The 13,653-nt window shown below is 43.1% G+C and overlaps 1 protein-coding gene across 3 annotated transcripts in view; it reads right to left on the bottom strand.

Moving 5' to 3' along the window:
* Nucleotides 1-424: 424 nt before the first annotated feature.
* The window catches only part of PLCL2 (phospholipase C like 2), a 194,259-nt gene continuing 181,030 nt past the window's right edge, over nt 425-13,653 (bottom strand). For 2 of the 3 annotated variants that reach the window (XM_007087351.2, XM_042998656.1), the window contains exon 6: nt 425-807. In XM_007087351.2, the coding sequence (XP_007087413.2) occupies nt 628-807 (180 nt within the window). In that variant the 3' untranslated portion in view covers nt 425-627. Of the gene's footprint in view, nt 808-5,717; nt 12,767-13,653 lie in introns of those variants that run through there. The other variant, XM_042998654.1, reaches the window with a different exon arrangement.

Genomic DNA, 13,653 nt, shown 5'->3' with positions numbered 1-13,653 from the left:
ATACAATGAAAAACTATTTACAATGTGTTGCTTCCAGATTGGCTGCTTTTACATTGTATGTCTACCCAGCGTGTGTCTTCAGCCGGGAGCTGCAGTCCTTGTACCCGACGGCTCTCCAAGGCCCCTGGGGACTCAGAGCATCTGTCCACTTACATTCTCCCTAGTAATTATGGCTCAGCAGGCACGCCACCAAAATCATCTATAACCCAGAGACTCTGGCAATCGTATAGAAGTAAAATGCGTAGATTAGGTTTCTGTCCAATAAATACTAATTTGACAATACAATCCATTTCCATCTTAAGAAACTGTTTTCAGTTAGGAAAACATTTTTTCTCAACGGAACTAGAACGAATAGTCTGTGGTTCACCCTGGAACTGTTAACGATGTCTTTGTATACAAATATAGCATATTTTGGCCAGGAATATAATTTCTTGTTAAAGAGTTTATTTGCCTTCACACGCAGAATTGCTACATACATTCACAGTTTTAAGAGACTGCAATTAGCTATTCCAGTTGTGCTTTAAAATCCCAAATATTATTTTCATTAGTGAGTGCAAAGCAAATGTCCCACTTGACTACAATTGGTCCTAGAGTTATAAACTCCATAATGGTTTCTAGAAAATTCCTTCAATCTCCAGTTTCATCATTTGCTTTTTCAGGTATGACTTCCAGGCTCCGACGCGGCTTCTGAACGTCGGCATTTTCTGTGCCTGGTTTATTCAGCCCACATGAAACAGCAGCATAATGGATTTGTTTCAGGTTCTCCAAGGTCTCGTTCTTTGCATATTTCAAAAGATCCGCTTGTCCCTGTAACAAGACATGCAATTAAATGTTAGGTGTGACTAACATGACTTCTTGTTGCAGTCTGACAATACAGGTGTTCCACTGAAATAGAAATATTTTGATGCCACAAGAGGGCATGTTTACCTGCTATTGGCACTGTATCCGAATAGGTCAATTGTAATAAAAAACAAGACTGTCTTCCCCATTTTCCACATCAAACTCCAAGACCGTGCTGCCTCTTTGGTTCTTTCCCTTTATAAATCTGAATAGAATGCTGTGTGTGTGGACCATGGCTGTCTGCCCTGGTTAGAATTACATCTTTTTGTAAATTGTTTGGCCCATCTTGGTTTTTTTCCTTTTAAGATTTGCCTTATTTTTAGCTTCTCATTCTGAAGTAAGTATAAATTCACAGGATGCAAATATAATACAGAGAGGTCTCATATACCTTTCCCCAAATTCCCCCCAATGGTTATGGCTTACATAACTAGAGTACAAGGTCCAAACCGGGCAGCTGACGTTGGTGCAATGCACATGTATAGCTCTGTGTCACTTCATCCCATGGGGAGATTCACGTAACCACCACTGCAATCAACACACAGAGCTAACCTGCCGCCACAGAGACCTCCCAGGCACCAGGACTCTACGGTCACACCCTTCCCCATCCCTCCACCATCCGTAGCCCCTTGACAACCACCAGTCTGTTCTCCATTATAAAGACTTGCTTTTGAAGCAAGCTTTGGCAGATAGGCACCCAGCAGGTTTTCACAGACTACTTGCTTAAAGGAGGAAGGAAGGAAAGGATTCTTTACTTTCAATAAACTTTCTTAGCCAAATCTTAATTTCTTTAGTGGGGTGTGGCCATCCTCTCGACATACACGCAGTCTAACACATAGGTCAAGACACAATGGGATGGACTGAAGCACCAGTCACTGGGAGTCTGGAATCTGAGCTGATTCCAGAGCTCAATGGAGAGTTTGTCAGCCTCATCACTCTTGACATATTGACCAGAGAATTCTTTGGCCGGGTGGACGCGTGGACGGCTGTCTTGTGCATCTTGGGCTGGTGAGCAGCATCCATGGCTTTTGGCCCCTTTAGACCAGTTGCACTCCCTCAGCTGTGACAACCAAAATGTCTGTGGATGTTGTCAAATATCCTCTGGGGGGTGAAACTACCCATATATCAGCCGACCATTTCAAGATTACTGGTTAGGAGAGATGATGTGGTACTCCACTGTAAATTCCAACATTCCTACTTTGGTCATTTGTTCTATTTTCCCCTCTGATATTTAATCTGCCTTCCATTAATAGTTGTTTCTACTTATACTATTACCTTTCCTTCTCTCCTATTTTGTCTCCTTCCTCGGGCTCTAAATTCATTCTGTTATTCTCTTTATCATCCCTCCATACTTTGGCTTTTTCTTTGTCATACTTAGATTCTTGGTACTATCCCGTCTTTCTCCTGTTTTTTTTTTTTTTTTTTCCCCTTAACTGCCTCTCAGCGTGCATCCCATTAAAGTGCTCCTGTACAACAAAAGCTGGGGGCCAGTTGCGGAGGCAACAGGTAAGGACTTACCTTGGAAGGCAACTGGACTACAATCAAATCTCAGCCTCTGGTGAGACTAAATTGCAGCGTAATCTTAAGCCACTATGAGGCCGGAATCCACAGAATGGTTTGCTGTTTACCACTTACTGTTCATGATTTTCCTGCTTTACAAAGACCTTTAATTAGTAACTATAAATACATGCTCCATTGCTTAGTTTAACTGAAGAGCTTCATTTTTATTCATTCTTAACTAGTCACTGAACTCATATGCTGAAATTTTACAAGCAGTAAGGTCTTTGTACATAAATATAGCATATTGTGCCAGAAATATAATTTCTTGTTAAAGACTTTATTTGCCCTCACGTGCAGGATTGCTACATACATTTATGGTTAACAGATTGTAACTAGATATTCCACTTGTGCTTTAAAATTCCAAATATTGTTCTTAAATTAATTAACTTTATTTTTTAGAGCAGTTTCAGGTTCACAGTAAAACTGAGCAGTTAAGTACAGAAATTTCCCGTATGCCCCAATCCCCGCATGAGGCGTAAACATCTCCACTACTGACATCCTGCCCCACAGTAGTACATTTATTGTAACTATAGACCTACACTGCACATCATTATCGCCCAAAGTCCATGGTTTACACGAGGGTTCACTCTTAGTGTTGTACATTCTGTGGGTTTGGACAAGTGTACAATGACATGTGCCCCATTACGCAGCATAGTCACACTGCCCTAAAAACCCTCTGTGCTCCCCCTATTCATCCCTCCCTTCCCCTTAATGCCTGGCAACCACTGATCTTTTCACTAACTCAATATTTTGCCTTTTTCAGAATATTATATAGTTGGAATTCTACAGTACGTAGCCTTTTAAGATTGGCTTCTTTCACTTAGTGATATGCAATTAACTTTCCTCTATGTCTTTTACGGCTTACTAGCGCAGTTGTTTTTAGTGCCAAATAATGTTCCATCGTCTGGATGTACCACAGTTTATTCATTGACTCACCTACTGAAGGACATCTCAGTTAAACCCAAGTGTTGGTGCTTATGAATACAGCTACTATAAACATCCATGTGCAGGATTTCGTGTGGACCTGAGTTTTCAATTCATTTTGGTAGATACCGAAAGGAGCATGACTGCTAATATCATACAGCAAGAGGATGTTGAGTTTGGTAAGAAACTGCATCCCGTCTTCCACAATGGCGTGCCGCTTTCTGTTCCCACCAGCAGTGAATGAGAGTTCCTGTTGTTTCACATCCTCACCAGCATTTGGTGCTGTTAGCACTTTAGATTTTGGTCATTCTAAAAGGTACACATTAGTGTCTAATTTTTGTTTTAATCTGTAGTTCTCTAATGACATATAATGTTGAACGCCTTTCCACATGCCTACTTGCCATCTGTATGCCTGCTGTGGGGGAAGCGTCTGCTCAGATCTTTTGTCCATTGTTTAATTGTTCATTTTCTTATTGTTGAGTTTTAAAAGTTCTTTGTATGTTTTAGGTAACCATTGCTTATCCGGTGTGTCTTTTACAAATATTTTCTCCAAGTTTGTGGCTTGTCTTCTTGTTCTCAACTTGCCTTGCAGAGCAGAAGTTTTTAATTTTGATAGAGTCCTGCTTATAAATTCTTTCTTTTCTTTCTTTATTTCATGACTAATGTTGTTGGTGTTACACCTAAAAAGTCATCACCATACCCAAGGTAAGTTAAGTTTTCTCCTATGCTATTTTCCAGAAGTTTTATAGTTTTCCATTTAGGCCCACAATTGGCTTGAAGTTAATTTTTGTGCAGGGTGTAAGGTCTGTGTCTAGATTTTTTTTTTTTTCTCTTAGCATGTGGATGTCCAGTTGTTCCTGCACCATTTGTTTAAATGAGTATCTTTGCTCCATTGTATTGCCTTTGCCCCTCAGTCAACAATCAGCTGACTAAAATTTATGTGGGTCTATTTCTGGGCTCTCTATTCTGTTCCATTGATCTCTTTGTTCTTTCACCAATATTACACTGTCCTGATTACCACAGCTTTTTTTTTTTTTTTTAAGTTTAATTATTTATTTTGAGACAGTGAGAGCCAGGGAAGGAGAGAGAGGGAATGAGAGAGAGAATCCCAAGCAGGATCTGCACTGTCAATGCAGAGCCCGATGCAGGGCTCGAACTCATTAACCCAGAGACCATGACCTGAGGCATAATCAAGAGTCAGATGCTTAACCAACTAAGCCACCCAGGAGCCCCAGTTACTGTACTTTAGAGTAAATCTCAACTTGGGTAGCGTCACTCCTCTTTGTTCTTTTCCTTCAAGACTGTGTCATCTATTCTGGGTCTTCTGCATCTCCATATAAACTTTAGAATTGATTTGTCAATATCTACAAAATAACTTGATGGAATTTTGGTTGGGATTATGTTGAATCTATAGCTCAATTTGGAAAGAAATGACATCCTGAAAATATTGAGTCTTCTAATCCATGAACAGGAAGTGTCTCTCCATTTATTCATTTCTTCTTTGATATATTCGATCAGTTTTGTAGTATTCCTTACGTAGATCTTGTACATATTTTGTTAGATTTATGCCTCAGTATTTTATTTTTGGAGATGCTAATGTAAGTGGCATTATATTTTTAATTTCAAATTACCCTTGTTCATTGCTGTTATCTGGGAAAGTGATGGACTTCTATACACTAACCTTGTATCTTGCAACCTTGCTATAATCGTTTATTAGTTCCAGGAGTTTTTTGTCAATTCTTTTGGAATTTCTACATAGATGATCATGTCATCTGTGAACAAAGTTATATTTTTTCCTTCCCAATGTATAACTTTTATTTTTCTTTCTTGTCTTATTGAATTAGCTTGGACTTCTAGTACAATGATGAAAAACAGTGGAGTCAGGGGATTTCTTTGCCTATGTTTGCCTAATGGGAAACGTTTGAGTGTTCCCACCATTAAGTATGATAGTTAAAGGTGTTTTGTTCTTTATCAAGTTGAGGAAGTTCTTCTCTTTCTAATTTGCTGAGAGTTTTTATCATGAATGGGCACTGGATTTTGTCAGATGCCTTCTTGCTATCTAGTGAGATGATCATGTGATTTTTCCTCTCTAGCCTGATTACACTGATTGATTTTCGATCGTTGCACCAACCTTCATACCTGGTATAAATCTCACTGGGTCACAGTGTATAATTCTTTTCATACATTGCTGGATTCAGTTTTTTAATATTTTCTTGAGGATTTCTGCATCTATGTTCATAAGAGATATTGATCTGTAGTTTTTTTGGTAATGTCTACCTGGTTTTGGTATTAGGATAAATGCTGGCCACGTACAATATATTAAAAAGTATTCCCTCTGCCTCTATTTTCTGGAAGAGATTGTAAAAAAAAAAAAACTGGCATAATTTCTTCCTTAAATGTTTGATAGAATTCACCAGTGAACCCATGTGAGCCGGTGCTTTCATTTTAAAAGGTTATTAATTGTTTATTTGACTTCTTGAATAGAGATAAATCTATTCAAATAGTCTATTTCTTCTTGTGAGTTTTGGTAAAATGTGCCTTTCAAGAAATTGGCTCATTTCATCTAAGTTATCAAATTTGTGGGAATAGTGTTGTTCGTCATATTCCTTTGCTGTCCTTTTAATGCCCATGGGATCTGTAGTGACATCCCTTCTTCCATTACTGATATCAGTAATTGGTGTCCTCTTTTTTTCTTCCTTCATAGTTAGCCTGGCTAGAGACTTACTGATTTTAATGATCTTTTCAAAGAACCATCTTTTAGTTCTATTGATTTTCTCTCTTAATTTCCTGACGTCAATTTCACCGATTTCTGCTCTAATATTTTTATTAATAAAAATTAGTAGGTCTATGTTCAAAGTGCTTCCTTGGCATGTCCTCTTAGACTTCACGTGTCCAAAACTGAGTTCCTGATATCCTTCCTACCAGCCTCTCTATAACCAGCTCCTCTCAGGGTAAGACAACTCCGTTTTCACAGTGACTGAGAACACAGACCCTAGTACCATTTTGACTCGTCTCCTTTTCTTTCATCCCTCATCCCACTTGTCGGCAGCCTCCATTATCTCTGTCTTCAAAAAATATACACATATACAGGTTCTCAGCACTTCTTACCACCCTCATTGCTACCACTGGCAGCCTGAACCACCATCACCTCTCTCTGAGTTTATGACAACTGGCCATCTGGCTTCTCCTCTGTCAACATGACAGCCAGAGACATACAACTAAACACAGTCAGAACATGAACCCCCCAACCCGTGGCTCCTCGTATAACTCAGACTGAGAGTCAAAGTCCTTTCTCACAGCCCCCGAGCTGTCTTCACCCTCTTCATCACCCCACCTTGTTCACTAAGCCACTGTGACACTGGGCCCCTAAATGCTCCTCAGACACGGCAGGTCCTCTCTGGCCCGGCCTCAAGGTTGCACACTCAACATTGCCTATGCAGGGAAGGCTCTCGCCCCAGAAGGACACACAGTTTGCTCTGTCACCTCCTTCGGGCCTTGACTCCCTGACAGCCTTTCCAAAATGAAAACTGCCACCTCTTGCCCCCAACTCTTCTTGCCCCTTCCCTGCCTTGCTTTCTCCATGACATGTTCTGTGTTGCTTTGTTTACTGTCTGTCTCTCCCATTAAATGTGAGTTCCAGGAGAACTGGGACTTTCACGTCTTCAATCCGCTGCTGAACCCTCACCCCTCAAGCCTACAACAGCACCAGGCATACAACACAGGCTTAAGAAATGTGTTGAATGAGTATAATGACACTAAGATGTGAAAGTCTCCTCTTTAATCCTCACAGTGGCCTCCCAATCATGTGCTTCACCTTTTTCTCTGCATTTATATATATATTATGAATAGGTATTGTATTTTTTACAGAAATGAAATCAAGCAAACCCTGCCATTCTTCAGTTTTCTTTTTTTCACCAAAAATCATGTCTTGGCAATCTTTCCATGTCAGCATATATAGATCTGCCACAGGATGACGGGGCATTTAAATAGAAAAATCCCCAGATGGTATACAGGATAATTGATGTGGTAATAACGAATTCTTTATCTGGTGGAATCTTGGTTCCCAAGTTTAGACAGGTCATTACCACACTTTGAACGGATCAGGCTTTCCACACCTAGCCAGGGGAGACACAAAGGACCCCCAGAGCTGGGGAGCTGCTGAGTTTTATCCCCAGCACTTGTATTTTGTTCTGTGCGTCCACAACCGCATGTCTGACACATCTCAGGATTGTGGCATCCAGCGGGAGCAGAGAACAATTCTGAACAAGGTGATGATGGTGTTTGCTGTAGCAGTGTTCACGTCTCGTTGCTTCAAAAGAGCAAAGGCTATTTAAAACACCGCCGCCCACTGACACAGGGCATCTGGGTTTGAAGACTCCTACGAAACTGGCTTTGCAACGTTTCCAGTTGAGAAACTCAAACTCTATTTGGTTTCACACATTCTGTTTTGAATTTAAAAAGTTATTCTATTTGGTTTTCATCTTGAAAGAGTTATAACAACCTTAGGTCATAATATTTAAGGTTCCTACTTAGACTCGGAATATAATCTTTAAAAGACATAGCTAAGGGCAGGGCTGGATCCCAGCGGCTCTTGTGGAGAGCTGGCCGCAACTGTGCTCCTTCTGGCCCTGCCGGCGGCTGCCTGAGATCAGGTCAGAGGTCGGAGCAGCCGGGAAAGGAATGATGGCAGATCCCAGACACCATGGCTAGTGCCCCAGCCATACTCAACACTTGGCCAATCACCAAACTTTCTGTCTGACCATAAAAGATGCCCTAGCTTTTAATATGTTAAAAATACTTCAAGGCACATCTGTTAGTCCTACATAGTTTTTGAATCTAAAATTAACAACCACAATTCACTGCTTTTATTTAGACTTAGAGCTAAAACTATAGGGATTGTACACTTCCGTTATTCTTTTTCAAAGCTTTTTATTCCAACTGTCTATTAGAGAAGAACAGAATTGTCTTCCTTCTGAGATGAGTGAACCAGGGTGGCCACAAAGACTCCCCCGACCTCTGCCACCAATCCGTGCAATGGCCACGTGGCTGAGAGCTGGAAGGGGCAAAAATGGCCATCTGCCGTTCCCTGGGAGTCAGCAGACACATTTCTTCCACATTATAAGCAGGTGGATGGAAGAGGAAAAAAGAGGATACCCATACCATTTTGGGAGTCTGAAGGAGGCACAAAGGTAGTCAAAAAAATTTTAATTTAATGCAAATAAAGACATAAGCTATCAGTGTCTGGTTTGACCTCAGCATGTCTGGGGCCCACACTGACTTCTGGGTTGTTCTGGGACTAACGGCCCCAGCCCGAGAAGCTTCATTTGGATGGCATGGACTAGGCTGCCTCCTTCCCGCTTCTTTGTCCACTCAGGAACAAAGCAGCTTCTAGGCACCTCCACCGATACCTTCCGCTCCCCCAAGACATGAAGCTAACTCTGGGATAAAGAGAGGGGGGCAGACACCTGGAGAGCGCCAAGGCCCAGCAGGAAGACAGACTGCCACCCTGCAAGCACCTAGCACCGGCCACACGCTGACCCCTTACTCAGCAATTTGCCATGCACGCGTCCTTATCTTTCCTATCACCCAGAAGGCTGCAAGAGTTTTCCTGTCCCCTCCCTCAGCATCACTCTGAGATGACAGCACAGGGACCTAGGGTTTTTCTGGCTGTCTCTTGCCAGAGAATCTAAATTGCAAAACCCTAACACAAGCTCATAATCAGGAAACATTTCTTGGAAAGAGAGTGACTAACGTATGCCGGGCACTGTATTAAGCCCTTCGCAAAGACTATCTCGTGACAATCTCAGTTCTGTGAGAGCTACTGTTAGTATTCCCAATTTTGTAGTCAAGGACATTGAGTTTAGAGGGATGAAGGGGCTTACCCAAGGCAGAGCCTGCACAGCAAATTACACTTAAAAACATACAACTTTCTCTCTGTGTGTTCTGTTTTCTTTTTGGATTAACTAAACCACAGGGCCCAAGCTATACAGTTGAGCCCACACATTACATGTGACACTTGAAAGCAAGCAAAGTGTAACGTCCACTACATTTCTAACATCCCCAGTGTATCACCAATGGTGCAGGCAATTCCTTCTTCCTGTGCTTAAACACAAGAACAGAGATACAGATTTCCATTCGTATTTGTTGAATGAGTAGGGAGCGAACAACACCATGGTGGGGCCACGGAAATCCTGGCCCCGGTTCTAAGCTGCCTCACTGCGCTCCGAACGCCCCCCTTGAGAGGCCCGTGTGGCTGGCCAAGGCTGTAGCACATTCGTCAGAGTTAAGGAAGGCCTTCTTCCTACTGACGTCTCAATAAACCTTACACTTGAACAAAGATCCCCTGATCATCAGTCACCTGAAGTTGGTGCAACAGAGCATAGCAGCATGTGCTCGGCTGTGGGACGATAAATGCATGTTAAACGTTTCGTGATTTTTTTCTGTCCTATTGGCTTCCCCTGTGCTCAGTCACATGTGTGAAGGGAGTGACATGTGAATTGCAAGTGAATTCCTCTCTTCTCAGCAAGAAGACTGCCTTCCGTCTCCCCTGACTCCATCCCAAAGGGTTTGCAGGTGCTGGCCAGGTGGAAAGGCCCTCTGAGAGTATGAAGAACGGTTCTGGGAGCAAGACTCCTAACCCTTAGTCTTCGCCTTAATCCAGAGAGACATTTAAGCTGTATGAAGCAGTGTCCTGATTATGCAAGCAAAGTGGGTCGGTCCAGGACTATCCTTGCACCTCGATCCCCTCCCCACTGCCGATATTTTGGCTATTTCATCACATTTACAGTTGTTTCTCAACTTCACAAAGGTTGTGCTCAAAGGTTTACGCACACTTTAATTTAAAATTTTTAATATAAGATGCGATTTAAATTCAGAGTGGGTGTCTTTCACCTCAGAAACTATTTTATGTGTCACTCAACAAAGATGGGGGGGGGGTGGGTGCTCCCAGGCATTCCTAGGCAGCACAATGGAGGAGGTCTAAGTTGGGCCTTGACATGGGCGGGAAACGATTTCAGCAGAGGCCAAGGGGCTGTGGAAGACGCTGCCTTCCTTCCACACGTGACTCTACGACTCCCAACAAGTGATGCCTTTGGGGCCTAACCACGGCTTAGTAGCATGATTTCTGTGCTACAAAGCTTTCTGAGTTCCAACTGTGGTTACATCTTCCTCTGATAATGGGAATGAGCATGCAAAAAGCTAAGTCTCACACTGGCAGTGAGAGCTGGCCCCCTACAGTGGGAGACGACCTCCCCTGACACAGAGCTGGTGGCTCACGTGGTAGAGGGGGGGTGAGGATTTCAGGAGGTGCCATTGGAGGCTGCAGATGGTGGAAGTGAGCCATGACCTAAGCATAGAAGACAGGAGGTCAAGAGAGTGTTCCAGGCAAAGGGGCCAGGGCCAGAGGGGAGCAAGGGCAGTGTGCCTAGTGTGTAGAGAGAGAAGGGGAGAGCAAGGGGATGCTGAGGGATGAGCAGGGCCAGGGCCACGAACACGGAAGCTTCGAAAACGCTAGTAAAAACAGCACGCACAAGCACTTCCCTCGCACTGTTAATTTTTTAAGCACACTTTTTGCACGATTAAACGTTAGCTGAGTGATCACAAATTCCACATTAGTGGGATCCAAGGTCTGAGGTTTTACTGTGTTTTAAATGGACCAGAAAGTACAGCCTGTCTAATGACAGGCACTACCATAGTTTGGTTTTCTGAGTCATTCTGAAGAGTCTTCACATGCTAAAGAGAGGAATGGCTTCCAGCCAATTACAGATTTTCAGGAAAACAGGCAACATAATACATCACCTAGTACATAAAATAACTAAAGGATATTAACATCAATAAAGAAAAGGAGTTGCCCATGGGCCATCACAGCAATGTTCAGAAAAGAAACAAATGTCATTCTTCAGTCTTCAAGGTAAGTACTATACCTCAGGTAAAAACAAAATCAAGATGAACATCTCAGCAGGTGCAAAGACTGTCTGGTTTAACTATTTATTTTTGGCAGAAGTCTCATTTTCCTAGAGAGAACAAATCTCTAATTACTTCTAGGGCTTAGCTTTTAGTCTTGGTTTTGAGGGCGGATGGTGCGGAACAGGAAGAGCTGGCTTGGCAGCAATCCTTCTGGAAAACATCTTGGGGTTGTAATAAACTTTATTTGAGTCTGTGATATGACACAGGTGTTAGAAAATCCAGCGTAATTTTGGCCTGTATTGACAGTAAGATAATTTTCAGATTATGAAGAAAACCATACTGACGAGTCCTACCCTGGGGCCGTCAGTGCACCGCGTATCCAAAGTATGGGGATAATTCTGGCCACCCCATCTTATGAAGGACACTGACAAACCAGAGCCATCAGGAGACCAAGGGACCCAGTGAGGAGGGGATCAGATGCCATCTCACCCTATTATCTGCAGAGATTGAGCATGTCTGACCTGAATCAGGGAGGTCTAAGAGAAGGTAGTGATAGTTTGCAAAGGTACAAAGGGATGTTGAGGAGGAGGGAATAGAATAATTCTGTGCTGCTTTGAGGGTATTACTGGAACCAGTGGGTAGAAATGAAGTTACAGAGAGATAAAATTCCATATACTGTATGGCAGAACAAAACTAAGATTGCATGACAGTGGAGCAGGCTGGCAATCTGGTGGGAGCAGCAGGAAGGTGGGTTTGATGACTTTATGGGGTTGTGTGGCCAAGCCTCACAGTGTATCCTATACCCTTCTAAGGGAAAATGCGTCATTGGCAGGTTCTGCCACTGTGGTAGACTATCTCCAAAGGCAGGTGCCATAATTCCTTCCATCTCTGTCCAGGCATGCTACTCCATCCACTAAGAGGCGGAGTCCACTTCCCCCTCCCTTGAATGTGGGCTGGAGTTGATTTCCTTTGGTCAGTAACATGGAGGAAGTGGTCTTAAGAAGCCTGGCAGCTTCTCCTTTTGTTTTCTTGGAATCTCATAGCAATATAAGGAAGCTGGGGCTGGACTACTGAATGACGATAGGCCATGCAGAGAAAGGGAGAGATCAAGAAGAGGGGGACCCAGCCATTCTAGCCATCCCTGGTGACATGCCAGCCACGTGAGTGGAGCCTTCTTGGCTACTCCAGGCCCAGCTGACCTCCCAGCTGAACCAAACCAACACCATATGGAGCAGAAACACCACCCAGCTGACCACAGCTAGCCCACAGAATCGTATCAAATAAGAAGCTGTTGTTTTAAGCCACTAGTTTTGTCATGGTTTGTTCTATGGCAACAGAGAACTGAAATAGCCAGTCAAGGCGGCCGTATTTTGTGCCATGTAACAGTGCCTTCCTGAGCACAGTGGATTGAAGCAGGTAGAGAACCTGATCCAAGGAGAACTTAATACGAGAGGAGGCTTATACCTTTAGGACCGCAGGTCTGGATGTGAAAGGAAAGGGTAGGCTCAGCCGATCAGATTTCCTCTCCTTGGAATTTGAACTAGGAAATACAAACAGATTGAGAACTTGGAATGAAACCTTCTAAGGTACAGTCGGGGCCAAACCAAGACCACAGTAAGTCATAGGGCAACAGAAACATGAGTGAGCAGAGGGAGAAGGACAGAGAGAGGACCATCGGCCCCCGGGGAAGAGCTGCCCCGGGTGCTGCTGGGCTTCCTGGCTGCCCTTTACTCCTGTGAGGCTGGAGCACGGCTTCCGGTCCCAGAGCTCCCTGGCCTTTCACAGTCCTCCCCGAGGCCAGCACCTCTCGCCCCTCCTCTGTGAGCTGGCCTGCAGGAGTTCTGCCTCTTAGAACCAAAACAGAGCAATTAAAGCAGGGCTCTTCTACCATGAGATTCCACCATCTTAGGAAGGGTAATAAATAGAAACAATAAAAATTATCACCAGTACAGTGAGCGTTTAGCAAATGAAAAATAAAGGGAGAGAAACCTCTTAATTAAGCTGGTGGGTGGAAAATATTAACAGGATATCCTTCCCACATTTCTGGTGAAATGAGCAAAAAATAGTAAAATTGGCAAACACACACACACACACACACACACGCACACACATACAACACAAGCAACAAACAAACAAAGGGGTATGACATAATTTAACAAACTTCTGAAACTCACAGAATTCATAGTGGCAATTCTTAGAAGTCCTGAAACTTTTAAGAGCCCAGTCAAACTGCAAAGACACAAACTGAGTGCCCTTTTCTTTTATTTCTTTAAAAAAATTTTTTTTTCATGTTTATTTATTTTTGAGAGAGAGAGAGAGACAGAGCACAAGTGGGGGAGGGGCAGAGGCGGAGACACAGAATCCAAAATGGGCTCCAGGCTCCAAGCTGTCAGCACAGAGCTCAACTCGGGGCTCGAACTTGGGAAT

This window comes from Panthera tigris, chromosome C2 (assembly GCF_018350195.1).
Source record: "Panthera tigris isolate Pti1 chromosome C2, P.tigris_Pti1_mat1.1, whole genome shotgun sequence".
NCBI classification, from domain to species: domain Eukaryota; kingdom Metazoa; phylum Chordata; class Mammalia; order Carnivora; family Felidae; genus Panthera; species Panthera tigris.
This window is presented reverse-complemented; position numbering and strand designations above follow the sequence as displayed.